The sequence below is a fragment of the Camponotus floridanus genome, unplaced genomic scaffold (assembly GCF_003227725.1).
Source record: "Camponotus floridanus strain SB8 unplaced genomic scaffold, Cflo_v7.5 scaffold266, whole genome shotgun sequence".
Classification (NCBI taxonomy): domain Eukaryota; kingdom Metazoa; phylum Arthropoda; class Insecta; order Hymenoptera; family Formicidae; genus Camponotus; species Camponotus floridanus.
In genome coordinates this window covers 27605-53937 of record NW_020229399.1, presented here as the reverse complement: position 1 = coordinate 53937, position 26333 = coordinate 27605, and the positions used below count along the sequence as shown (strand labels likewise).

Genomic DNA, 26333 nt, shown 5'->3' with positions numbered 1-26333 from the left:
ATGTCGCCACCGTCAACTCAGAGTTTCACGGTGAGTACTCCGGAGCCTTAAGTTGGACACAGGAATAGGCAACCTATTCAGATGGACACAGAAAGATGCAACCTGTTCAGTTGGACACAGAAAGATTCAACCTGTTCATTTGGACAAAGGAATAAGCAACCTGTTCAGCTGGACACAGGAATAGGCAATCTATTCAGTTGGACACAGAAAGATGCGACCTGTTCAGTTGGTCACAGAAAGATGCGACCTGTTCAGTTGGACACAGAAGGATGCAACCTGTTCAGGTGGACACAGAAAGATGCGACCTGTTCAGTTGGACACAGAAGGATACAAAATGTTCAGTTGGACACAGGAATAGGCAACTTATTCTGTTGGACACAAAAAGACGCAACCTGTTTAGTTGGACACAGAAAGATGCGACCTGTTCAGTTGCACACAGGCATAAGCAACCTGTTCAGCAGGACACAGAAAGATGCGACCTGGTCAGTTGGACACAAGAATAAGCTCATGTTCAGTTGGACACAGCAATAGGCAACCTATTCAGTTGGACACAAAAAGATGCAATCTGTTCAGTTGGACGCAGAAAGATGCGACCTGTTCAGTTGGACACAGGAATAAGCAACATGTTCAGTTGGACACAGAAAGATGCAACCTATTCAGTTGGAAACAGGAATAGTCAACTTATTCAGTTGGATACAGAAAAATGCAACCTGTTCAGTTGGACACAGAAAGATGCGACCCGTTCAGGTGGACACAGGAATAAGCAACCTTTTCAGCAGGACACAGAAAGATGCAACCTTTTCAGTTGGACACAGGAATAGGCAATCTATTCAGATGGACACAGAAAGATTCAACCTGTTCAGTTGGTCACAGAAAAATGCGACCTATTCAGTTGGACAGAGAACGATGTAAAGTGTTCGGTTGGACACAGAAAGATGCAACCTGTTCACTTGGACACAGGAATAGGCAACCTATTCAGTTGGACACAGAAAGATGCAACCTGTTCAGTTGGACACAGATAGATGCGACTTGTTTATTTGGAGACAAAAGATGCGACTTGTTCAGTTGGACACAGGAATAAGCAACCTTTTTAACAGGATACAGAACGATGCGACCTGTTCAGTTGGACACAGGAATAAACAACCAGTTCAGATGGACACAAGAATAAGTAACATGTTCTGTTGGACACAGAAAGATGCAACCTGTCCAGTTCAGTTCAGTTCAGTTCAGTTCAGTTCAGTTCAGATGGACACAAGAATAAGTAACATGTTCTGTTGGACACAGAAAGATGCAACCTGTTCAGTTGGACACAGAATGATGCGACCTGTTTAGTTGGACACATAAAGATGCGACCTTTTCAGTTGCACACAGGAATAAACAACCTGTTCAGCAGGACAAAGAAAGATGCAACCTTTTCAGTTGGACACAAGAATAGGCAACCTATTCAGATGGACATAGAAAGATGCGACCTATTCAGTTGGACACAGGAGGATGCGACCTGTTCAATTGGACACAGGAATAAGCAACATGTTTAGTTGGACACAGAAAGATGCAACTTTTTCAGTTGGACACAGGAATAGACAACCTATTCAGATGGACACAGAAAGATGCGACCGGTTCAGTTGGACACAGAAGGATGCAACCTGTTCAGTTGGACACATAAAGATGCGACCTTTTCAGTTGCACACAGGAATAAGCAACCTGTTCAGCAAGACAAAGAAAGATGCAACCTTTTCAGTTGGACACAAGAATAGGCAACCTATTCAGATGGACACAGAAAGATGCGACCTGTTCAGTTGGACACAGAAGGATACGACCTGTTCAATTGGACACAGGAATAGACAACCTATTCAGATGGACACAGAAAGATGCGACCGGTTCAGTTGGACACAGAAGGATGCAACCTGTTCAGTTGGACATATAAAGATGCGACCTTTTCAGTTGCACACAGGAATAAGCAACCTGTTCAGCAAGACAAAGAAAGATGCAACCTTTTCAGTTGGACACAAGAATAGGCAACCTATTCAGATGGACACAGAAAGATGCGACCTGTTCAATTGGACACAGAAGGATACGACCTGTTCAATTGGACACAGGAATAAGCAACATGTTTAGTTGGACACAGAAGGATGCAACCTGTTCAGTTGGACACATGAATTGCCAACCTATTCAGTTTGACCCAGAAAGATGCAACCTGTTCAGTTGGACACAGAAAGATGCGACTTGTTCAGTAGGACACAGAAGGATGCAACCTGTTATGTTGGACACAGAAAAATGCGACCTGTTCAGTTGGACACAGAATGATGGAACCAGTTCAGTTGGACACAAGGATAAGCAATATGTTCAGTTGGACACAGAAAGAAGCAACCTGTTTAGTTGGACACAAGAGTAAGCAACCTGTTCAGCTTGACATAGAAAGATGCAACCTGTTCAGTGGGACACAGGAATAAGCAGCCTATTAAATTGGACACAGAAAGATGCAACATGTTCAATTGGGCACAGGAATTTGCAACATATTCAGTTGGACACAGAAAGATGCATCCTGTTAAGTTGGACACAGGAATAGGCAACCTATTAAATTGGACAAAATATGTTCAGTTGGACACAGAAAGATGCAACCTGTTCATTTGGACACAGGAATAAGAAACATGTTCAGTTGGACACAGAAAGATGCAACCTGTTCAGTTGGACACAGAAGGATGCGACCTGTTCAGTTGGACACAGGAATAAGCTACATGTTCAGTTGGACACAGAAATTTGAAATCTGTTCAGTTGGAAACAGGAATTGGCAATCTATTCAGTTGGACACAGAAAGATGCAACCTGTTCATTTGGACACAGGAATAAGAAACATGTTCAGTTGGACACAGAAAGATGCAATCTGTTCAGTTGGACACAGAAGGATGCGACCTGTTCAGTTGGACACAGGAATAAGCTACATGTTCAGTTGGACACAGAAATTTGAAATCTGTTCAGTTGGAAACAGGAATTGGCAATCTATTCAGTTGGACACAGAAAAATGCAACCTGTTCAATTGGACACAGAAATATATAACCAGTTCAGTTGGACACAAGAATAAGCAACATGTTCAGTTGGACACAGAAAGATGCAACCTGTTCAGTTGTTCATAGGAATAACCTCATGCTACGGCAATTGTAGACGACCCTTTAATCCCGAACTACCACAGATAATTCAAGTCCTAAATCTTAAGAAATTGACCAATCACAGCCGAGCATTCTCTTCATAAGCCGTGTTCCAAAATTATTACCAGTACTGCAAATTCTATAGTGCACGTTACGTATATTATATTTTTTCAGTGTTGGCAGTAAATTGGCAGCAATTTCAGAACGCGGCCATACTTGATTGTGAATGGTCAATTTCTTGAATCTTACGTCTTACAATCTTATGCTACGGCCGTTGTAGACGACTCTTGAAGCGTCGTCTACACTGATATTTTAAAGAGACTTAAGGCGTAAGACTTAGAAAATTGACTAATCACAATCAAATATTCTTTTAATACTTGGCTGTAATTGGTCAATTTCTTAAATCTTATGCTTTAAGTCTCCTTAAAATTTCATTGTAGACGACGCTTATTGTACCGTCTATAATATTTTAAGGTGTAAGACTTAAGAAATTGATCAATCACGGTCTAATATTAATAGAATATTCGTTTGCGATTGATCAATTTCATACGTCTTACGCATTAAAATCTCATTGTAGAAGACGCTTAACACGTCATCTACAATGGCAGTAAGATTAATGGATTAAAACAATAACTTAAGGAATTGACCAATCACATTCAAGCATTAAAAGAATACTCGACTGTGATTGGTCAATTTATTGATTTACAGCATTAATTCATTAATTCTACTGCCATTGTAGACGACGCTTTAGGATCGTCCACAGTGGCCGTAGTATAAGATTGTAAGGCGTAGGATTCAAGAAATTGACCAATCACAGTCAAATATTAAGAGAATACTCGATTGTGATTGGTCAATTTCTTGAGTTTTACACCTTACAAACCTATGCTACGGCCATTGTAGACGAACCTTTAATCTCGATTTACAACAGACAATTTAATCCCTAAGCCTTAAGAAATTGACCATTCACAGCCAAGCATTCTCTTCATAGGACATGTTCCGAAATTACTAGTAGTATACTGCAAATTCTATAGTGCACGTTACGTATATTATATATTTTCAGTGTTGGCAGTAAACTGGCAGCAATTTCGGAACACGGCCATACTTGACTGTGATTGGTCAATTTCTTGAGTATTACGCCTTACAACCTTATAGTACGGCCATAGTAGACGACTCTTGAAGCGTCGACTACACTGAGATTTTAAGGAGACTTAAGGCGTAAGACTTAAGAAATTGACCAATCACAATCGAATATTTTCTTAATACTTTATAGTAATTGGTCAATTCCTTAAATCTTACGCCTTAAGTCTCCTTTAAAATTTTATTGTAGACGACGCTTAATGTAGCGTCTATAATAAGATCTTAAGGCGTAAGACTTAAGAAATTGACCAATCACAGTCTAGTATTAAGAGAATATTCGATTGTGATTGGTCAATTTCTTAAGACTTACGCCTTAAAATCTCATTGTAGAAGACACTTAAAGGCCATTCTACAGTGGCCGTAGCATAAGGTTGTAATGCGAAAGACTCAAGAAATTGACCAATCACAGTAAAATATTAAAAGATTACTTGATTGTTATTGGTCAATTTCTTGAGTTTTACGCCATACAACCTTATGCTACGGCCATTGTAGATGTCCCTTTAATCCTGATCTGCAACAGATAATTTAAGCCTTAAGAAATTGACCAATCATAGCCGAGCATTCTCTTCTCAAGAAATTGACCTATCACAGTCAAGTATGGCCGTGTTCCGAAATTATTACCAGTGCTGCAAATTCTATAGCGCACATTACGTATATTATATATTTTCAGTGTTGGCAGTAAACTGGCAGCAATTTCGGAACACGGCCATACTTGATTGTGATAGGTCAATTTCTTGAGTCTTACGCCTTACAACCTTATGCTACGGCCATTGTAGACCCTTGAAGCGTCGTCTACAATGAGATTTTATTGAGACTAAGGCATAAGACTTAAGAAATTGACCAATCACAATTGAATATTCTCTTAATACTTGACTGTGATTGGTCAGTTTCTTAAGTCTACGCCTTAAGTCTCCTTAAAATCTCATTGAGTATGTTTACACGGCAACGTTTAATCAATTTTAGTAACAACCGCTGTTGTAACTACTGATGTTATATGCCGTGTAAACCGTGCTTTACGCCGATGTTATTACACCATTTGTTGTAATGCTACTCCTGCTAAAGAAAAGGAGTAGACTTACAAATCCAGCTTTAAGAAGTCGTGCAAACGCTACGAGAGTTATAACAATCGTATTACCAACCTGAATAATCAAGTGACGAGTACTAGTATACAAAAACTGCCAATAAGTTAAAGTAAATACGTAATTGCTATGTAATTGCTTGTATTGCTCCTTGCGTGAAAACATCACTTTTATGCAGTGATAACTACGATTGTCACTAAACCTGATTAACGTTGCCGTGTAAACGTACTCATTGTAGACGATTAAGGTCTTTGCACGTCCAAAAATTTAGTCGTAACCGTAAGGTCATAAGACAACTGACCAATCACAGTTAATTATTCTTTTATCGCCGAAAGAATACTTAACTACTCAACTGATTTGTCAGTTTTCTTACGACCTTACGGTTACGACTAAAATTTTTGTGCGTGCGAAGGCCTTTAAGCATCTTCTATAATGAGATTTTAAGACGTAAGACTTAAGAAATTGATCAAATAATTGATACGTACTGTACGTGTGTTTGTATTATCGTCTAAATAATCGATTTATTTCTGCGTAACACACACAAAACACACACGCGCGCGCGCAGTATAAATCGATTGTATTATCGTCTAAATAATCGATTTATACTGCGCGCGCGCGCGTGTGTGTTTTGTGTGTGTCACGCAGAAATATTCCCTACATGTATAATAATAATTATATATATGTATATGTATATATACATATATATAATATCCCAGAGAGGCGGGTTCGAATTCAAACTACCGCCGCTAGACCGCAACCTCTGAAACCGGAGGAGATCACCAGATTCTCCTCCTTCACCCGTCTGACTCGAGTAATCGCCTGGTGTCTTCGCTGGCTCCATAGAGGCAAGGATCGACAAGCTGCTGCAGCTACATCAAGTCTCGCTGTTGTCCTCTCTGCTGAGGAGTTGGACGACGCCCACCTGTCTCTAATCCGCGTGATCCAAGCGAGGCATTGGAGCAAGGAAATTAATTCTTTAGTCAAAGGGGAATCTCTAGCAAGGGGGAGCTCTCTACTAAAACTTACTCCCTTTGTAGATCCTCAAGGCATCCTCAGAGTCGGAGGGCGGCTACGACATTCATTGCTGGCTACGACTCGAAGCAGCCTGTGATATTGCCGAGCGACTCACACATGACGAAGCTCATCATTGAAGTGTTTCATCGAAAGACTTTGCATGGCGGAGTGCAATTAACCCTCAGCGCCATCCGACAACTTTATTGAGTTCCTCGTGGTCGGACCTTGGCCGTTCTGCATCGGTGCACCACCTGTGCGATGGAGGGCAACATCAAAGTAGCTAATGGGTGACTTGCCTTCGCGTCGAGTCACTCCCGCAAGACCGTTCCTCCATACTGGCGTCGACTACGCCGGACCGCTGATGCTGAGGACCTCAAAGAGGCGCGGCCATCGCGCATACAAGGGCTACCTCGCAATTTTTGTCTTCATGAGCACAAGGGCCGTCCATCTGGAAGCAGTCTCGGACAATTCTGCAGATGCCTTTCTTGACGCGTTGCAATGGTTCACGGCTCGCCGAGGTCTGTGTCAAAGCATCACAAGCGAGCACTACCTTTGTAGGAGCGGACAGCGGCAACTTCGAGAGTTCTTCACCACTAAGAATCCAGAGCTACGACAGATCGCCGATCAACTAGCAAATGATTGGATTGTTTGGCGCTTCAACCCTCCCTCTGCTCCGCATTTCGGCGGACTCTGGGAGGCAGCAGTGAAATCGGTGAAACACCATCTTCACCGAGTACCAGGCGAGACCTCGTTAACGTACGAGGAACTGCAGACTTACTGCGTGCTTCCTGCACGTTAACTGTGAGTTAACGTGCAGGAAGCAAGCTGCTTGTCCAAGTGGAAGCGTGCTTGAATTCAAAGCCACTCCAGGCCTTGACGGACGACCCGGACGACACTGCGGCGCTGACGCTGGGTCACTTCCTCATCGGAACAGCGCTTAACGCCATGTCAGAGGCCAGCCTCGCAACGGTACCTAGCAACCGCCTCACGAGGTGGCAGATGCTCCAGAGGATGCGCGACCATTTCTGGGAAAGATGGTCGCAGGAGTACATCCACTCCCTCTTGTCTCGACCCAAGTGACAGGTTCCTATAGAGGAGATTCAGCCGGGCCGCCTTTGTCTCATACGAAGTGAGCTCACGCCACCCACAAGCTGGCCTCTCGCCCTGATCGTCGAAGTCCATCCCGGAGCCGACGGCCTCGTTCGTCGTCACCGTCCGCACAACGTCCTCCGAGCTCAAGCATCCCGTCGCCAAGATCGTACTGCTACCGAACTGCAATGTAAACGATGCCGAAACACCCCCATAAACTCAGTTGCGTTTCTTTCCATACGGAAGAATTCTGTTGTATATATATATATATATATATATATATATATATATACAGGGTCTACCAAAAGTGTGGAAACCCCTAAATATCTCGGAAAATATACGTTTTACAGAAAAGTGTTTCCAACAAAAGTTGTAGGGTTTAAGAAGATCTATATACTGATTCTATCAGTTTGACCTTGGATGGCGTCGTCAAGGTCAGGTCAAGGTCACATTGACTTTTTTAAATGACACCCCCTACATTTGATTGCATATTCTTATAGCTTAATTCAAGAGCTTTCCAAAACACTATAATAATGTTCATTTTTATTAAGTACTTTGCGAGTTATGAGGGTTGAATGATAGAGTAGCGCCGGTATTAACATTATCCAAGGTGTACTACATGGAGGTTACTCGCTCGGATTTGCATCTGTTGTGTGCGTGATCCAGCTAACTAAGGCAAGATCGGTCGTGGATCCAGTCAGCAAAAGCAAAGACCCAACCAAATTACAATCGAGCATTTAAAGACCTGGAAAGCAATCGACATAGTAAACAGTAAATAAATTTGTGGATGCTCATTTATCATAATAATTGTTCGAAATGTGTGCGTGTGCGTGCGTGCGGTGCGTGTATACAGAGATCAGGTTAGGTTGCACCAAACGATTGCAAATGTGTTTCAATGTGTTAAAGTAAATGCTGAAAGTGGCTGCCATTTACTTCCTGACAATATGCTAATCTTTGGTAGAATGTAGAAATGACTTTACGATTCGTTTCAAAAGGTATCAAAGCCATTTCATCCCTTATTCGCTGTATCAATTCGTGAATGGTTTTAGGTTTTGTTCTGTAAACCTTACTCTTCAGATATCCCCATAGATAATAATCAAGAGGAGTTAGATCTGGTGACCGAGGTGGCCAATCCTCTCCTCCCTCATTTCCGTTCCTTCTTCCTATCCACCGTAGCGGAAAAGTCTCATTTAAAATACGACGTGGTCCTGCACCAAAATGAGCAGGAGCTCCATCATGCTGAAACCATATTTCTTGGAAATTATTTGGAAAAGTATTCTGTATGGCTGGAATTATTTGATCAACAAGTAATCTCTCATACCTTTGAGCGTTCAAATATTCTTCAAAAAAAAACGGCCCTATTAAATAGCCATCTATTATTCCGCACCATACATTTATTTTTTGTGGATGTTGTGTGTGAGTTTCCCGCACCCAATTCGGATTCTCATCTGACCAGAAACGAAAATTTTGATTATTAACTTCTCCCGTTAAGGTAAAAGTTGCCTCGTCTGTGAAAACAATTTGATAAGGGAAGATGGGCCGGACATCTATTAGTGCCATCATTCTTTCACAGAAATGTATACGACGCTCCTCATCTCCGTTTTGCAATTCTTGAACGTATTGCAATTTATATGGATGGAACTTGTTCTTCTTTAAAATTCTCCAAACCGACATGGGAGCAATATCGTGAGTTTGAGCGACTCTCTGAACACTAGAATTGGGATCTTCAATAAATGTCTGCAGAACATCAAGTTGTTTTTCTTCGTTGGTTGCAGACAATGGTCTTCCTGACTTAGAGCGATTTCTTACGCTACCAGTTTGTCTAAAACGTTCTATTGTTTTTAACACAGTGGACTTATTAATTCGACGGTTCGGATACGTGTCATTAAATAATCGAACGACATCAGAGAACGATCTTTCGTTATCACCCCATCCACGCATCATGAGGATAGTGATTCTTTCACGTTCCGACAAGTCGCCAGCCATTTTTAAAACGTTTAATTTTAATTAATCGTACGTTGTATTTGGACGATAACAATTAATTTCTGCTTGCTCAAAGCTGAAGTTAGAAGGTGCTCGTTCTTTGATAGCTTTATACATTCTTAGTTGAATTTTAAATGCGAGTTAGACTGCATGTAGTGCGTCACATAGCGGTAAATGAAGGAACTAACGAGACGTTTCATACACGTTTTATGGAGCAATTTTTTGGCAATTTGACTTCAGCGAAATATGAGGATATGTTGCGGAATCGATCTTGCCTTAGTTAGCTGGATCACACACACAACAGATGCAAATCCGAGCGAGTAACCTCCATGTAGTACACCTTGGATAATGTTAATACCGGCGCTACTCTATCATTCAACCCTCATAACTCGCAAAGTACTTAATAAAAATGAACATTATTATAGTGTTTTGGAAAGCTCTTGAATTAAGCTATAAGAATATGCAATCAAATGTAGGGGGTGTCATTTAAAAAAGTCAATGTGACCTTGACCTGACCTTGACGACGCCATCCAAGATCAAACTGATAGAATCAGTATATAGATCTTCTTAAACCCTACAACTTTTGTTGGAAACACTTTTCTGTAAAACGTATATTTTCCGAGATATTTAGGGGTTTCCACACTTTTGGTAGACCCTGTATATATATATACAGGGTCTACCAAAAGTGTGGAAACCCCTAAATATCTCGGAAAATATACGTTTTACAGAAAAGTGTTTCCAACAAAAGTTGTAGGGTTTAAGAAGATCTATATACTGATTCTATCAGTTTGATCTTGGATGGCGTCGTCAAGGTCAGGTCAAGGTCACATTGACTTTTTTAAATGACACCCCCTACATTTGATTGCATATTCTTATAGCTTAATTCAAGAGCTTTCCAAAACACTATAATAATGTTCATTTTTATTAAGTACTTTGCGAGTTATGAGGGTTGAATGATAGAGTAGCGCCGGTATTAACATTATCCAAGGTGTACTACATGGAGGTTACTCGCTCGGATTTGCATCTGTTGTGTGTGTGATCCAGCTAACTAAGGCAAGATCGGTCGTGGATCCAGTCAGCAAAAGCAAAGACCCAACCAAATTACAATCGAGCATTTAAAGACCTGGAAAGCAATCGACATAGTAAACAGTAAATAAATTTGTGGATGCTCATTTATCATAATAATTGTTCGAAATGTGTGCGTGTGCGTGCGTGCGGTGCGTGTATACAGAGATCAGGTTAGGTTGCACCAAACGATTGCAAATGTGTTTCAATGTGTTAAAGTAAATGCTGAAAGTGGCTGCCATTTACTTCCTGACAATATGCTAATCTTTGGTAGAATGTAGAAATGACTTTACGATTCGTTTCAAAAGGTATCAAAGCCATTTCATCCCTTATTCGTTGTATCAATTCGTGAATGGTTTTAGGTTTTGTTCTGTAAACCTTACTCTTCAGATATCCCCATAGATAATAATCAAGAGGAGTTAGATCTGATGACCGAGGTGGCCAATCCTCTCCTCCCTCATTTCCGTTCCTTCTTCCTATCCACCGTAGCGGAAAAGTCTCATTTAAAATACGACGTGGTCCTGCACCAAAATGAGCAGGAGCTCCATCATGCTGAAACCATATTTCTTGGAAATTATTTGGAAAAGTATTCTGTATGGCTGGAATTATTTGATCAACAAGTAATCTCTCATACCTTTGAGCGTTCAAATATTCTTCAAAAAAAAACGGCCCTATTAAATAGCCATCTATTATTCCGCACCATACATTTATTTTTTGTGGATGTTGTGTGTGAGTTTCCCGCACCCAATTCGGATTCTCATCTGACCAGAAACGAAAATTTTGATTATTAACTTCTCCCGTTAAGGTAAAAGTTGCCTCGTCTGTGAAAACAATTTGATAAGGGAAGATGGGCCGGACATCTATTAGTGCCATCATTCTTTCACAGAAATGTATACGACGCTCCTCATCTCCGTTTTGCAATTCTTGAACGTATTGCAATTTATATGGATGGAACTTGTTCTTCTTTAAAATTCTCCAAACCGACATGGGAGCAATATCGTGAGTTTGAGCGACTCTCTGAACACTAGAATTGGGATCTTCAATAAATGTCTGCAGAACATCAAGTTGTTTTTCTTCGTTGGTTGCAGACAATGGTCTTCCTGACTTAGAGCGATTTCTTACGCTACCAGTTTGTCTAAAACGTTCTATTGTTTTTAACACAGTGGACTTATTAATTCGACGGTTCGGATACGTGTCATTAAATAATCGAACGACATCAGAGAACGATCTTTCGTTATCACCCCATCCACGCATCATGAGGATAGTGATTCTTTCACGTTCCGACAAGTCGCCAGCCATTTTTAAAACGTTTAATTTTAATTAATCGTACGTTGTATTTGGACGATAACAATTAATTTCTGCTTGCTCAAAGCTGAAGTTAGAAGGTGCTCGTTCTTTGATAGCTTTATACATTCTTAGTTGAATTTTAAATGCGAGTTAGACTGCATGTAGTGCGTCACATAGCGGTAAATGAAGGAACTAACGAGACGTTTCATACACGTTTTATGGAGCAATTTTTTGGCAATTTGACTTCAGCGAAATATGAGGATATGTTGAGGAATCGATCTTGCCTTAGTTAGCTGGATCACACACACAACAGATGCAAATCCGAGCGAGTAACCTCCATGTAGTACACCTTGGATAATGTTAATACCGGCGCTACTCTATCATTCAACCCTCATAACTCGCAAAGTACTTAATAAAAATGAACATTATTATAGTGTTTTGGAAAGCTCTTGAATTAAGCTATAAGAATATGCAATCAAATGTAGGGGGTGTCATTTAAAAAAGTCAATGTGACCTTGACCTAACCTTGACGACGCCATCCAAGGTCAAACTGATAGAATCAGTATATAGATCTTCTTAAACCCTACAACTTTTGTTGGAAACACTTTTCTGTAAAACGTATATTTTCCGAGATATTTAGGGGTTTCCACACTTTTGGTAGACCCTGTATATGTATATTAGGGTGGGTCAAAAAAATTGATTATTTTTTTTTTTACAAGTGGCACGGAAAAATGGGTTGTTAGACGCCTTAAAAAAATTCTCACCAAATATGAGCTCTTAATTTTAATAGGAAGGTCCTCCGCATCGCAGTTTTTTATTTTTTTCTCAGTCCAATAGAAAAAAATTCATACCTCATCATTAATTGATTGTACAGAAAAATGTTTTAAAAAAATTTTGTAGGAAATTTAATGTTCTACAAAAAAGGTATCTTATGTTTTTTCCGCAAACCTCACCATTCGAAAGATATTGAAGATTTAAGTTTGATTATTTTAAGACAAATTTCATTTTTGTTTATGAATTTTATAACTCGACAACAAATGACTATTGTAAAATGCGCAATACAAATTTTTGTAGGAAATTAACTACTCTACAAAAATGGTCTCATATGTTTTGGCGATTAAATTAAGCGTTCAAAAGATATTCATCATCAAACTTTCATGTGTACTGATCTTAGGAGTTTTTGATTAGATAGTCGAAAAATTTCAATTTAATTTATGAATTTCATATAAATTTCATTTTTTGTCATTAATATAAGTATTATTTGAGTTTTATTTTCAAAATTTTTGAAAATTTTTTATCAATAATTCTAAACATTTTATTTTAATCATTAGAAATCACGATCATGTTGTTTTTTTTCGATAACGTATTCAAAATGTCTTTAAAAATTTTTCCACTATAGCTAGATATTGTCCTAGGGAAATTTTCCTCTCTAGAGAATTTTTGTTTTGTATTGTATTTCTTCTTTTCCCTTGTGAACTAGCGCCACCTACATTTTTCTTTATCGTTATGTTGTCTTTTATTTGTATACATTTTCTACAGCATTTTTAGTGTTTCCACAACTTATGATCTCGTATATGTGATAAAACGGTTAATTATTTACAAATTTTGCGGTTACTACATGAATTTATATGATATTTATCGAAAATATGGATAAAGAAATTCATTTGATCGGAAAACCTTTGCAAAAAATTTCAGAACGCAAGTTGCCAACAGTCAAAGAGGTTATGAGTGTTTTTTTCTATCAGCTCAAAGTGTTAAAATGTTCCATCAAACAAAGTTCTAAAAATGCAGCCTGTCAAGTTATTGAACTATGGAAAAACAACCAGATTCCTACTAGTGAATCGACTAATGTCATAAAAAAAATTCTTCGCTATCATAATCGATGGATGAAATTGCAAAAATCTTTTGTGCGAAAAAAATCATCAGCACAAAACAAAAATGAAATGAGATTTCAGAATGAAATTAAAGCATTATTTGATATTGTAGATTATAAGTCATTAAAACTGCTCGATAATAATATTCAAGAGTTATATTCAAATCAAAAAAGTGATACCCGGAAAGAAATTCTTTCTAATAACCCAAATAAAACAAACAGAACTATGAATATGATGGAAGTAGACGAAAGTCGTAAGTATTTACAACATTTAACTATCATAAATTTTAGTAATAATTGGAAATAAATTCAATTTATTTTAAATTATAAATAATAAAGTATATTATTGTTTTTCTAATTAATTATATCATAAATGTCAATATGTTAATAGATGATAAATAAAAAACTCTTCATGTTCCTTACCTGATATCAAAATGAATGCATTTCAAATTTTTTCTTCCATTAATTTAATAATATCGCTCATTTTAGATTTGAATCAACCCTCAACTAGCCATGAGATTGTTCCAAGTGAAAAATCAGAGTCATCCTCAACGCTTACATTAAGTCAAGCTACAAATTTCGGTTCAGATTTAGAGTATGTGCCTCAAATACCGACAACGCGAGCAAAAATAAATATTTTAACTCCAGAGCTTATCTCGGCACTCGACAGAGCTAATGTCAGTAGTAGAGCATGCGATGTTTATTATTGCTCCAGTTCTATCAAGTGTTGGTGTTAATATAGAAGATACAACTCTTAGTTACAGAACAATTCAACGAACTCGCATGCTCTTACAAAAAGACATTGCTATAGGGCTAAAAGATAACTTCAAAGCTCATGATAAATACGTCGTGCATTGGGATGGCAAAATACTGAATGACATTGCTGAATCGAAATTTGTGGATCGGTTACCGATTCTTTTGACTGCTTTTGGTACTGAGCAGTTACTTGGAGTTCCAAAAATGAATAGTGGAACGGCAGAAAATCAAGCAGTAGCCATCTTATCGACGTTAAATCAATGGGGTATTATTCGTTACATTAAGGCGATGTGTTTTGACACGACTGCGGTTAATACGGGTAACTAATCTATGATGATGAAATATTTGAAATAAAATTTCATTTTGATCCTTCTGGTTGAATTGTTTTCACACACAAATTAAATTTTCAACACGTGCCTATTATTTATAATTCTTTATTTATTTAGATTTTAAATATGCGTTACAATTTTTCTTAAATACATAACTTAAAGTGTAATTATCTATTCTTACTATACAGGAATCCATCACGGTACATGTAAAGAAATTGAAAAGGCCTTAGGAAAAGAATTGATTTGGTTACCATGTCGCCATCATATTTATGAGATCATTTTAAGGAGTGCATTCGAAGTGTATTGGCCAGTATCATCCGGACCAAATATTCGAATATTTGAGAGATTCAAAAAATTTTGGGACACAGTAGATAGAACGAAGTATAAATCTGGTGTTGATGATACTATTGTTGCTAATATTGTTACGGATAAAAAAAATCATCTATCTACATTTATTACGCGATACTTACAGGTATAATTTGAATATAATTTTAAGTGTAAAGAAAAATTTTCGATTTTTTACAAATAATTGATTATTTTTGGTAGTTATCGCAACCCCGAGATGACTATAAAGAATTATTGGAATTGTCATTAATTTTTCTTGGAGAAATGCCTCAAGACCAAGTTTCCTTTAAACGTCCTGGTGCAATTCATCACGCAAGATGGATGGCAAAGGCAATTTATTGCCTAAAAATATTTATTTTTAGAGATGGATTTGTCCTTTCTAAGATAGAATTGAATGGTCTTCGACAACTTTGTATTTTTATAGTTATGGTGTATGTAAGAGCTTGGTTTTCATCAACTTCTGCGACTTCTGCTGCTAATCACGACTTAAAGTTCATGAAAAATTTAATTAAGTACAGGCAAATTAATCCTTTGATTTCTTCGGCTACATGTGAAAAAATGACTTTACATCTATGGTACTTAAGTGATGAACTTGCCATTTTATCACTATTTGATGATACCGTTCCATTAAACATAAAGAAAAATATTGTCGAAGCTGTTAAGACTCGCGAAGGTACAGATTCTAAAGCAAGAAGATTTATGATTGATAAAAAAAATTTGGATTCAATTCTGCAAAAAGACATAAGTGACTTTGTTTCTAAGAAGTCATTGAAACTTTTTGAGCTTTTTGATCTGCCGTATGATTTTCTTGACAAAAATATTGATTTATGGTCTACTGATGAGAGTTATAATGAAAATAAAGAATTTTTCGAACAATTAAAAGTTGTTAATGATGTGGCAGAGCGAGGTGTCGCATTAGTAAGTGAATATAACCAATGCTTAACAAAAAACGAAGAGCAATTTCAATTTTTATTGCAAGTTGTCAAAGAGCATCGAAAAAATTACCCTACTTGCAACAAAAAATTGTTCGAAAATTAATAACTCAGTTGAAAATTAAAATAAAAAACTTTTTTATAAATAATTGGATATATTTTTCTCTAATACTGAAACATATCATAATATATTTATAATGAAAACTTTGCTTTTTTTATTAATAAATAATTAACTAAGCGATAAATAATGTACAATTTATTTTTTTTAATGTAGACAAAGATACTTACACATAAAAAAAACTTGAAAAACATTTTGAAGTTTCTCAATTGATAAAAACTATAATTCGTGTAAATTTTCTCAAAATTTATAAATTAAATTGAAATTTTTCGATTATCTAGTCAAAAACTCTTAAGATCAGTACACATGAAAGTTTGATGATGAATATCTTTTGAACGCTTGATTTAATCGCCAAAACATATGAGACCATTTTTGTAGAGCAGTTAATTTCCTACAAAAATTTGTATTGCGCATTTTACAATAGTCATTTGTTGTCGAGTTATAAAATTCATAAACAAAAATGAAATTTGTCTTAAAATAATCAAACTTAAATCTTCAATATCTTTCGAATGGTGAGGTTTGCGGAAAAAACATAAGATACCTTTTTTGTAGAACATTAAATTTCCTACAAAATTTTTCTAAAACATTTTTCTGTACAATCAATTAATGATGAGGTATGAATTTTTTTCTATTAGACTGAGAAAAAAATAAAAAACTGCGATGCGGAGGACCTTCCTATTAAAATTAAGAGCTCATATTTGGTGAGAATTTTTTTAAGGCGTCTAACAACCCATTTTTCCGTGCCACTTGTAAAAAAAAAATAATCAATTTTTTTGACCCACCCTAATGTATATATATATAATTATACATGGAGGGAATATTTCTGCATAACTATATTTGTGTCTACACAGGCAAATATAATAAATGTATATATAACTATAATTACACACACACACACACACACACACACACACACACACACACACACAGATACATATTCGTTCGATTTTATTTAATGTTATTATATAATTTATTTATTTTATAATGTCTATTATTGCGAAAATCGTAAAATGAGACTTTTTGCTATGAGACTTTTTTCTTCAATTTACTGCGCTCCTCACAAGCACTTATATATGTATAGTACTCTGCAACACTTCGTATATACAATGAAAAGGATATTGGCATATAACTTTCTACAAATTACAATTTATGCACGACATTTGTTAAATCAATATAATCAAAAGCTAACAATATAAAATGTTTATGCAAATTGTTTGCTGTAATATCGTATTCGTAAAATTTATAAGTACATAATATTTATAAATATTTTTACAATATATTTTTATTATATATATAAAGATACATAGCTAAACGAGAGCAATGATATTAAAATTATGTTTAAATATGTACGCAGTAAAGACAGATCTATGCTCTAAATTGCTTGTGCGAGACGATAGAGTGAAAATGCAACATATTTTTTGTTTCAATAAATACAATTAACACAATATAAAGAAAAGTTTTCATATTGCTCTTTCCAAAATATGCATGTCTTTTTATATTAGATAAGATTGTCGGTAACATAACTATAAGTGTTGGTAATGTACCGACACTTTTAGTTATGTTAAAATGAGGGCACCTACCCGTCAGAGTTCGACTGCGACTCCGGCATCCTCTTAAGCATATATGATATTTTTAATTAGTATGCGTGAAATAGTAATTTTATGGCTGCGTTCAGTTTGGGCGCTTACTCGCTGAAAATGTCATTCTAATTTTCTTGGATATATGAGACATAAAGAATGATGCTTCCAGCGTATAAACACCCAAATCGAACGCAGCCTTTATACAAAGTGCCAACTAATTGGTGAAAAAACTTGCTGGCAGAGATAATTTAAAGACAATTTTTCAGTGAAAATATCGAAATGATAATTTATAGACGTTAGATATAAACATTAAAAAAAGTACTTTTTGCAAATTAAACTTTTTGAAACTGGTATTTTGGAAAAAATTATCAAAATTACTTCTTTATAGTTTACTTTAATAGAATTTTTATTTAAGACTTAATTACAAAGATATATGATGACAAAAATTGGAAACTTGCAAAAAATGACGTTTTTCGACATTTTCGCTGAGGAAAAATTAAATCAAATAATCTAAAGAATCTGTCAACAAGTTTTTCACTAATTATAGAACATCTTGTGTATATATGTGTATACATATTGTGACGACGCTCTCGCATAGTCACTATAAATAATCTTGTATATAGTTATATTATATTTGTTATATTCATTCAGTATTTGTAATATTGAGTTCATAAAATAAAAGACGTTAAAGGAAACAGACCCCTGCGACTCGACGCCTCTGGCACCCACCAGCGATTCCGCTTATGAGCTCTCCCCCCACCTAATCTCACTCCCTCCTCGACGCACGCAAGCGTGGGGGATCCTCGAGCGGTATATAAGCCGGCTCGTGCGACAGACCGGTACCTATTCCTCTCCAGTTTCCGACCTGATCAGAACCTCTGGGAATAACCGAGGCATCTCGAATCCTGACCGTTCTCGCCGACGGAGACGGGAGTGACCTCTCCGCCGCCTGGGTTTGCCCGGCATTCGGCTTCCTGACCGTTCCCGCCGACGGAGACGGGTTTGACCTCTCCGCCGCCTGGGTTTGCCCGGCACTCGGCTTCCGCGCACCACCGTACGGTGAACTCCGCGTTCGCGACACGCTCACTGACCGAACCCGCGACCGACCACCTAGGCTAAGTTACCTGTAATAGTCCGTAGACTAAGTTAGAAAGATAAGTACTTGCGCACCGTCGTAGGCTAAGCTCACGTAAAATAAGTTAGTTGTAATCTCTCGTAGGCCGTTTGTAATTTTCCGTAGGCTAAGTTTGTTGCGCGCCGCGTAGGATAAGATTTAGGATAAACGATTTACAAATAAAAGCTTGTTTATTACTTAAAAGAGGACTCGTAAGCTTGACTCTCCTATCTACTCCCGAATCTTGGAACCGGCGAGCCAGTCCGTGGCGATCGGGATAAGCCGTACCGTTACAATATTGTGAAAACTTTCAGAAAAAAAAACAGAAAAGGTTACTATTACAAATAATGCTACTATAACAAAGAAGGCTATAATTGTATTGGAAAGAATTGACAATATTGAAAAAAAAGAACATCCATATGGATAAAAAGGTATTTTGTGTGTGTACGTGTGTATAAACGTAAAACATTAAATATTTTGTAATTATAACTTTTATTTCCGTTTTAGAAAAGTTAATCGTCTGTGTTGTAATATATCTCATAGCACTGGTCTTCACAGAAAATTAAATAAAACACCATTAAAGAAAAGATTACAACCAAAAAGTCAACATCATCAAAGTTAAGCAACTTGCAGAATATAACTTCGTCAGTGACTCGCGCACCGTAACAAATCTTATTGAGAACAACAGGAAATCTCGTTACACAGTTAAGTTATATAGTGAGCATTTTTATGAAGAAAATTATTAATACAAGTAGCAAATACACATGTATGCCCGCATGGTATAAATACAATGCAAGATTTTTCAGAAATACAGACAATACAATGGCCTTCCGAGCGAGGTTTCCTGTTGTTCTCAATAAGTTCTTCTCATCTTATTTTTATAAGGAAATTTTCACGTTAGATGCAGTCCATTAGTGCTGTTTAATAGTTTAGTTATTATGTTGCTCGCGTAATACACAGTTTACGAAATAATCATTTTTATATAGTTTTCGTATAATAAGTTACACAGTGGACATTTTTTATGAAGAAAATTATTAATACAAGTAGCACATACACATGTATGCCCACATGGTATAAATACGATGCAAGATTTTTCAGAAATACAGATAATACAATGACCTTCTGGGCGAGGTTCCCTGTTGTTCTCAATAATTGCTTGCACATATTTTATTTCATAAAAAGTGATTTCTGATGATGTAATACTTTCTTCTAAAAATCCGTAATCATCTTCTGGAATTATATATACTTCTTCATCTGTAAATTTAAAAAATATTATTTTCAAACTATATGTATTATTAAGTATAAAAAAAGTTAAATATAAAACAAAAAGTAGTTTAAAGAAATCATTTCTTTATTGTTAAATCAACATTTGGAAAATCTTACTGTAAATTGCATTTTCAGCACTATTTTCTTCAATTTCTGAATTATTAGCAATCTCATCATTAATAATCTCATATTATCTCTTATTATTCTCTTCTGTTTCCAAATATTGATTATTATCATTATCCTTTTCCATTTCTGAATTTTGAATATCATCATTATTATTCTTCTTTATTTCTGAATTTTCATTATTATTTTCTTCTATTTCAGCACTTTCTTCTTGTACTAATCAGAGTGCTATTCAAAGCCTGAACTGTTTAATCCTAAATGTGTTTCATTATTTTCAACATCTACAATAAATATTTAATATAAAAAATTAATTAGATAATAAATATTTACAATATTTATATACAAATATGCCGTCATATACAAATATTAGATATATATATTAAATATATAATATTAGATATATTATGTTTCATTATTTTGAAGTATTACCTGCTGAAGACTGAATATTTTCACAATTTTTCCTACAATTGATTCTTCTAGTGTGTGATCTTTGATTAGACTGATTATCTATAGGTGTATCTACAAACACATATAGCATATGTGTGAGTGTGTGTATTGTGTATATACACACTTCATGTAGGTGTATATGTGATAAATTATCATCGAATCGACATCAAATTGATGTTAAATCGATGTAATTTACCTAATTTAGTTTTATCAATTTGATGTGTTTAATGAGTCATTTCTCACTGAGTATATGTACCCAGATAGCAAAATCAGATAGAGCACGTTTTGCAATTTATTTGCTGCATAGTATGTCAGCAGAATGCTGTGAATATTCTAGCAAAATATGCCGTTTCAGTTAATGTTGTCACAAACACAGCAAAAATCGAGCATAACGTGCGTTACGATGTAATGATAGAAATGCAGCAAAATTAAAGCATTTTACCAGCATAAATAGAACAATTCAATGCTGGAATAATGTTTCGACAGAATGCATATTGATAGTACGCATAATCTGTTGTCACAGTGTAATAGTAAAATCTCATCAGAAATATCAAACTTGTGCAAGCACGCTATGACAGCAGAAACACAGCAGCAATGCAGCATGCTCTGCCGTCATACGATGACATTTAATTTTTAAAATACAGGATCTGTGCAACGCAATTTGACAACAGATTGTCGGCAGAAATCGAGCAAGATCTGCGTACAATCTCTGATAGCAGATTGATGGCAGAAACGGAACAGACTTTGCATGATTCGATTAGTAGTTCCTTCACTTACCGCTACGTGAGCTGTTCTTTCTCGTAATTGAATTTCTGTCAGAAATATATAAAAGTATATATAAGTAAAGTATAAAAGTAAATATATATAAAGTCGCGAATATGAATAAAAGACTAAAAATATAGTAATTATCATTTTAATTTCTATCACTTTAATTTCTGATATTTGATACAAGCAAATGAGAATCAGAATATTAAACTGATTGGAATCAATATGATAAATTGAAAATTATTCATGTACTGCCTATTTGAGGCATAAAGCAAGAATTTTATTCTAAATAAATTACATCTCAAGTTTTACAAGTTACATTCACTTTATTCTTAATTTAATTAAATTGAATTAGTCCTCCGCTATATGAGATATAACTACGATATAACATATTACATATATGTCATTTTCTAAGAAAATTCTAATTAACTTGCCGATAATATTGTTATTCAGCATCTGTAATAATCCATTTTGTTGCATTTATATAACATTTCCCAATAACTAAGCATGCTAAGCACGTTCTGCCAGCGCATCATGCAATCAATATGCGGTCTCTGTGCCATCTTGTATCAATAAAACAGGCAATGTTCGCACAGTGTCATCAGGTAACGCAATCATGCGATGAAAGCATTCTGTAAGTACGATATTGCATTAAAATAAAAGTCGTCGTGCGAATAGGTGCCACATGCTCAGCAGTCTGCAGTTTTTCCAGATTTCCAGGTTTTTTACGCAGGTTTCCTTTTTTTGTTATACTTGAGGAGAGTATATATTTAAGTTTAATGAGTATATATTTAAGTTTTTTTTATAAAAAATAATCCAATATAATTTAAAAGTATTCCTATATTTTTATAATTGATTATACGTACAATACATAATACTATACATAACCTCAATTTATATTCCATTTTTTGATAATATATATATAAATTAACTTTTGATTAAAATTAGTTTGTTTTTTTATAATTTGCAGTATGTATAAATTACAGAAAATACGTTCTCGGAAAATTATTCATAATGTTTCAGTTGGATATAAGCAGAAATTAGCTCGAACAGTTCTTGCTTTGCGTAATGAAATGATAAATACTGCCGAAATATCTTCAAAATCTAATAAAAGAGAGAATGTTTTAGAACTAAATGATTCAACCAATTTGCTTATTATGCAGGAATGTCAAAGTACGGAATTTTTTCAAAAATCTTCGAATAATGATATAGAATATAATAATTTTGATTTAACAGTTGAAAACAAAAATAAATATAAGGCTGAGAATTCTTTGATAGTTACAGAAAAAAGAAATTTTGAAGGTCGACTTGCTTCTGTATTTTTAAAAACAGGGATTCATCATGTCCAGGCTAAAGAGATTTTGAAATTCCTCAGAACTCATTCTTGTTTTTTGCACCTTGCAAGCGATCCAAGGACAATTCTGAATACTCCTCGCACATTATGTCATATTGATAATATAGCTGGAAGACAATATCTTCATTTAGGTTTTCAAGAAGCTATTAAATCTATTCTTCAAAATATTTCTTTGAATATGATTCCTAATAATTTTGAAATAGATTTTCACATAGATGGGATTTCTTTAGATAGTGCAAGTAACATACAGTTATATCGTCGTATACAAATTAGAATTGCAAATATTCCTCAAAGCAAGCCAGAAATCGTAGGAGTTTGGAAAGGATCTTCGAAACCTACAAGTGCTGCAGAATGATTAAAACCTTTTGTCAATGATGTACTAGAAGTTAGAAACAATAATTGGATTATTTTTAATGGAAAAAAGCATACATTTAAACGCGCATACATTTAAAAGCATACATACAAAAGTATACATTTGATCTCCGTTGTTTTATCGCAGATGCAGTAGCATGTGCTTTTATATTAGGGCATCAAGGCCATAAATCAAAAGTTTCATGTTCGAAATGTTGGGTTGTAAGAACAAGAATTCGTCAAGGTGTTATGATGTATAGTGGTGTTGATCATAGGTTGCGAACAAATGAAGAATATATTATGTGTTTAGATGGAAAACATCATATTGAAGATGAAGCCTGTATTTCACGTCTTTCTATAGATTTAGTAAATCAATCTATTTTCGATTATATGCATTTAGTTTGCCTCGGTGTTATGGAAAAAATATTTTTAGCTGTCGTTGATGGGAAATATGCTTCTTCTGCAAAACTTTCACCTGTTTCGATAAAAACTCTTTCTGCTAGATTAGAGATAGCCAAGAAATTTTGTCCACAAGAATTTGCAAGGAGGCCAATTAATGTAACAAAATATCGTACTTTTAAGGCTACAGAGCATCGTCAGATTTTGTTGTATACTGGTCCTGTCATTTTTTATAAACTTCTTAATAAAGCAACATATTTACATTTTTTGTTATTACGTTCTGCGATTCATATTTTTAGTAGACACTGTTTCTTGTAGGAATGCAGCAGCCATTAATGAGGCAGAAATAATGTTAAAAATTTTCAAGAGCATTATGGTATAGAATTTCTTTCGTATAATGTTCATGGCCTTCTACACCTAGCTAATGATGTTAGAAATTATGGTCCTTTAGATTCGTTTTCAGCTTTTCCATATGAAAATAATATGAATTATTTCAGAAAAATTATCAGAAAGCCAAATCAACATTTGCAGCAAATAGCAAATAGACGTTCCGAAGAAAAAATGTTAAAGAAAAAATTTGTTGCTTTTACTGAAAATTTCATCCATTGTTCAAGTTTGCATAAAAATGGATCTGTACCTGCAGTTATTTTTAATAATTTTTCTCAATATCGAAATTTACATTGCAGACAATTTACTTTATCATTAAATGGAAGGGATGATACAATAATTCTTAAAGATTCTAATATTTGCATTCTTCAAAATATTATTGGCCATGATAATGAGTATCATCTTGTAGTGAAACGTTTCCGTAAAATTGAAAATTTCTTTCATACTGTAATACCATCTTCTAATATAGGAATTTTTCATTGTTTCTCACTTGACGATGAGTTAATAATAATTAATTTCAATCAAGTTGCTGGAAAATGCTTCAAACTTCCTCTCTGTGATATAATACATACTGCAAATTCTGATGATTATGTTGTTGTCAAAATTTTATCTTCTTTTAATTAACAAATTTATTAACATATTATTTTTTTCGATTAAGATAATTAATTTTTTTGGCAGGTTTTTTTCTAGTTTCCAAATGAATAAAAAAAGTCACCGTCTTGTGGGTACGCTTGGATCACAACACAGTATGCAAAATTTAAAACTTGACATAGAGAATGCAAAGAAGACGTTGTCATTAGATAATATGGAATCTCAACTATCACCATCTTTGATTAATTCTTATAAAAAGAAACCTTTAATTAAAATAATAGAAATAGAAAAGTAGAAAATGAAACAACCGCAAATGATGGAGCTGAAGTTTCAAGTTTAACAATGTATGGAAAGAAAAATTATATTAAGAAGTCCTCTCAAGAATACAAAGCATCGCAATCCATTCAAAAAGATGAATCAGTTTCAAAAAACCAGTCATCACAAGTAAATATAATATTTAAAAATGATAAAATATGTTTAAGGCTCCGGAGTACTCACCGTGAAACTCTGAGTTGACAGTGGCGACATAGGTTGAGAGTGCGGTAGGAATAAGAACTATATGCAACGACTTACCAGTGATTATATGGTAAGTCGTTCTACAGTTCTTTTATAATAATATGTGCTTTCCATTTATATCAAAACTCAGATAAATCTCACTTCCGTCTTTCTTTAACATTAATGTTGAAGAAAAACAGAAGTGATATTTATTTGAGTTTTGATGTAAAAGGAAAACACCTAATGACAGAGAAATGATAATAATATATATAGTTATTAAATAAATTAACATTAAAAATTTTAAACCAAAAAAAACTTTCTTATATTTATTTTCCCGATAAATCTTCATTAGTGGTCATATTAGTGATATCTAAATGACGACGCGGCTCGAAAATCGAATCGTAAAGCATACGAAGGGAAATAAATATATATATACGCGAGCATCGAAGCTTATAATAAATATAATATTATATATCTTATATTATATATATAATAATATATATGTAATTAATAATAATTATATATCTTATATAATACTACAATTTTCGTATTATATGTCATCTTGTTATAAAAAATAAATTTTTTTATTGCGCATTTTATCGCAAGTTGGAAAATAATTTTAATGAGACTTTTGTGATTAAAATGATATCAAACACAATATGAATCGGATAATTTTTAATTACATGAATATTTTTATTATTTATGTAAATAAAAATAATCCGATTTATGTCGTGTTTGATGTCATTTTAATCGTAAAAATCTCATTACTCCATTACAATTATTTTCGGATCAATAAAATGCGAAATGTAAAAATTGTATTTTCTGCGGAAAGATGAAATATAATACGAAAGACTGGAGATAAAGGAAGGCTCGCGAGCGAGACTTCGGAACTCTTTCATGTGTTCATCTCGCTTACTCCTTACTTGGTCTCTCCCTTACTTTCGACAACTCACCAGTCTCGCGAAGATCTTATTTTATCTATAATATAAACATTTTAGAAAATAAAAATTGAAACTTTTATTTCGCATTTTATCGGTTTGAAAATAATTTTAATGGATTAATGAGAATCACGACATAAATCGGATGATTTTTAATTAATCAATAATCAAAAAATTAATTATTTATGTAATTAAAATTATCCGATTCATATTGTGTTTGGTGTCATTTTAATCATAAAAATCTCATAATAATTACTTTCAAAAAATGTGCAATAAAAAAATATTATTTTTTATAGTAAGATGACATATAATACGAAAATTGTAGTATTTTCGACAATCTTACATCTTACCCTCCCCCCCACAAATGTTTATTT

General features: G+C 34.9%; 2 protein-coding genes across 2 annotated transcripts; both read left to right on the top strand.

Annotated features, from left to right (window-relative positions):
• The first annotated feature begins 6655 nt into the window (after positions 1 to 6655).
• LOC105253672 lies at positions 6656 to 7171 on the top strand. The gene has a single exon (XM_011261836.2). The coding sequence runs from the start codon at positions 6656 to 6658 to the stop codon at positions 7169 to 7171; it is 516 nt and encodes a 171-aa protein (XP_011260138.2).
• A 7173-nt stretch (positions 7172 to 14344) lies between these two features.
• On the top strand, positions 14345 to 16137 carry LOC112638211. Its single transcript, XM_025409451.1, has 3 exons — positions 14345 to 14744; positions 14943 to 15226; positions 15301 to 16137. Exons 1-3 carry the CDS (start codon positions 14345 to 14347, stop codon positions 16135 to 16137), a joined length of 1521 nt encoding a protein of 506 aa, XP_025265236.1.
• Positions 16138 to 26333: the final 10196 nt, after the last annotated feature.

Bases quoted from the DNA above. Each gene is read 5' to 3' on its own strand.
- LOC105253672 (XM_011261836.2), top strand. From the start codon at position 6,656: ATGGGTGACTTGCCTTCGCGTCGAGTCACTCCCGCAAGACCGTTCCTC.
- LOC112638211 (XM_025409451.1), top strand. From the start codon at position 14,345: ATGTCAGTAGTAGAGCATGCGATGTTTATTATTGCTCCAGTTCTATCA. The intron at 14,745-14,942 runs GTAACTAATCTA...CTTACTATACAG, and splicing joins CACGACTGCGGTTAATACGG to GAATCCATCACGGTACATGT. The intron at 15,227-15,300 runs GTATAATTTGAA...TATTTTTGGTAG, and splicing joins TTATTACGCGATACTTACAG to TTATCGCAACCCCGAGATGA.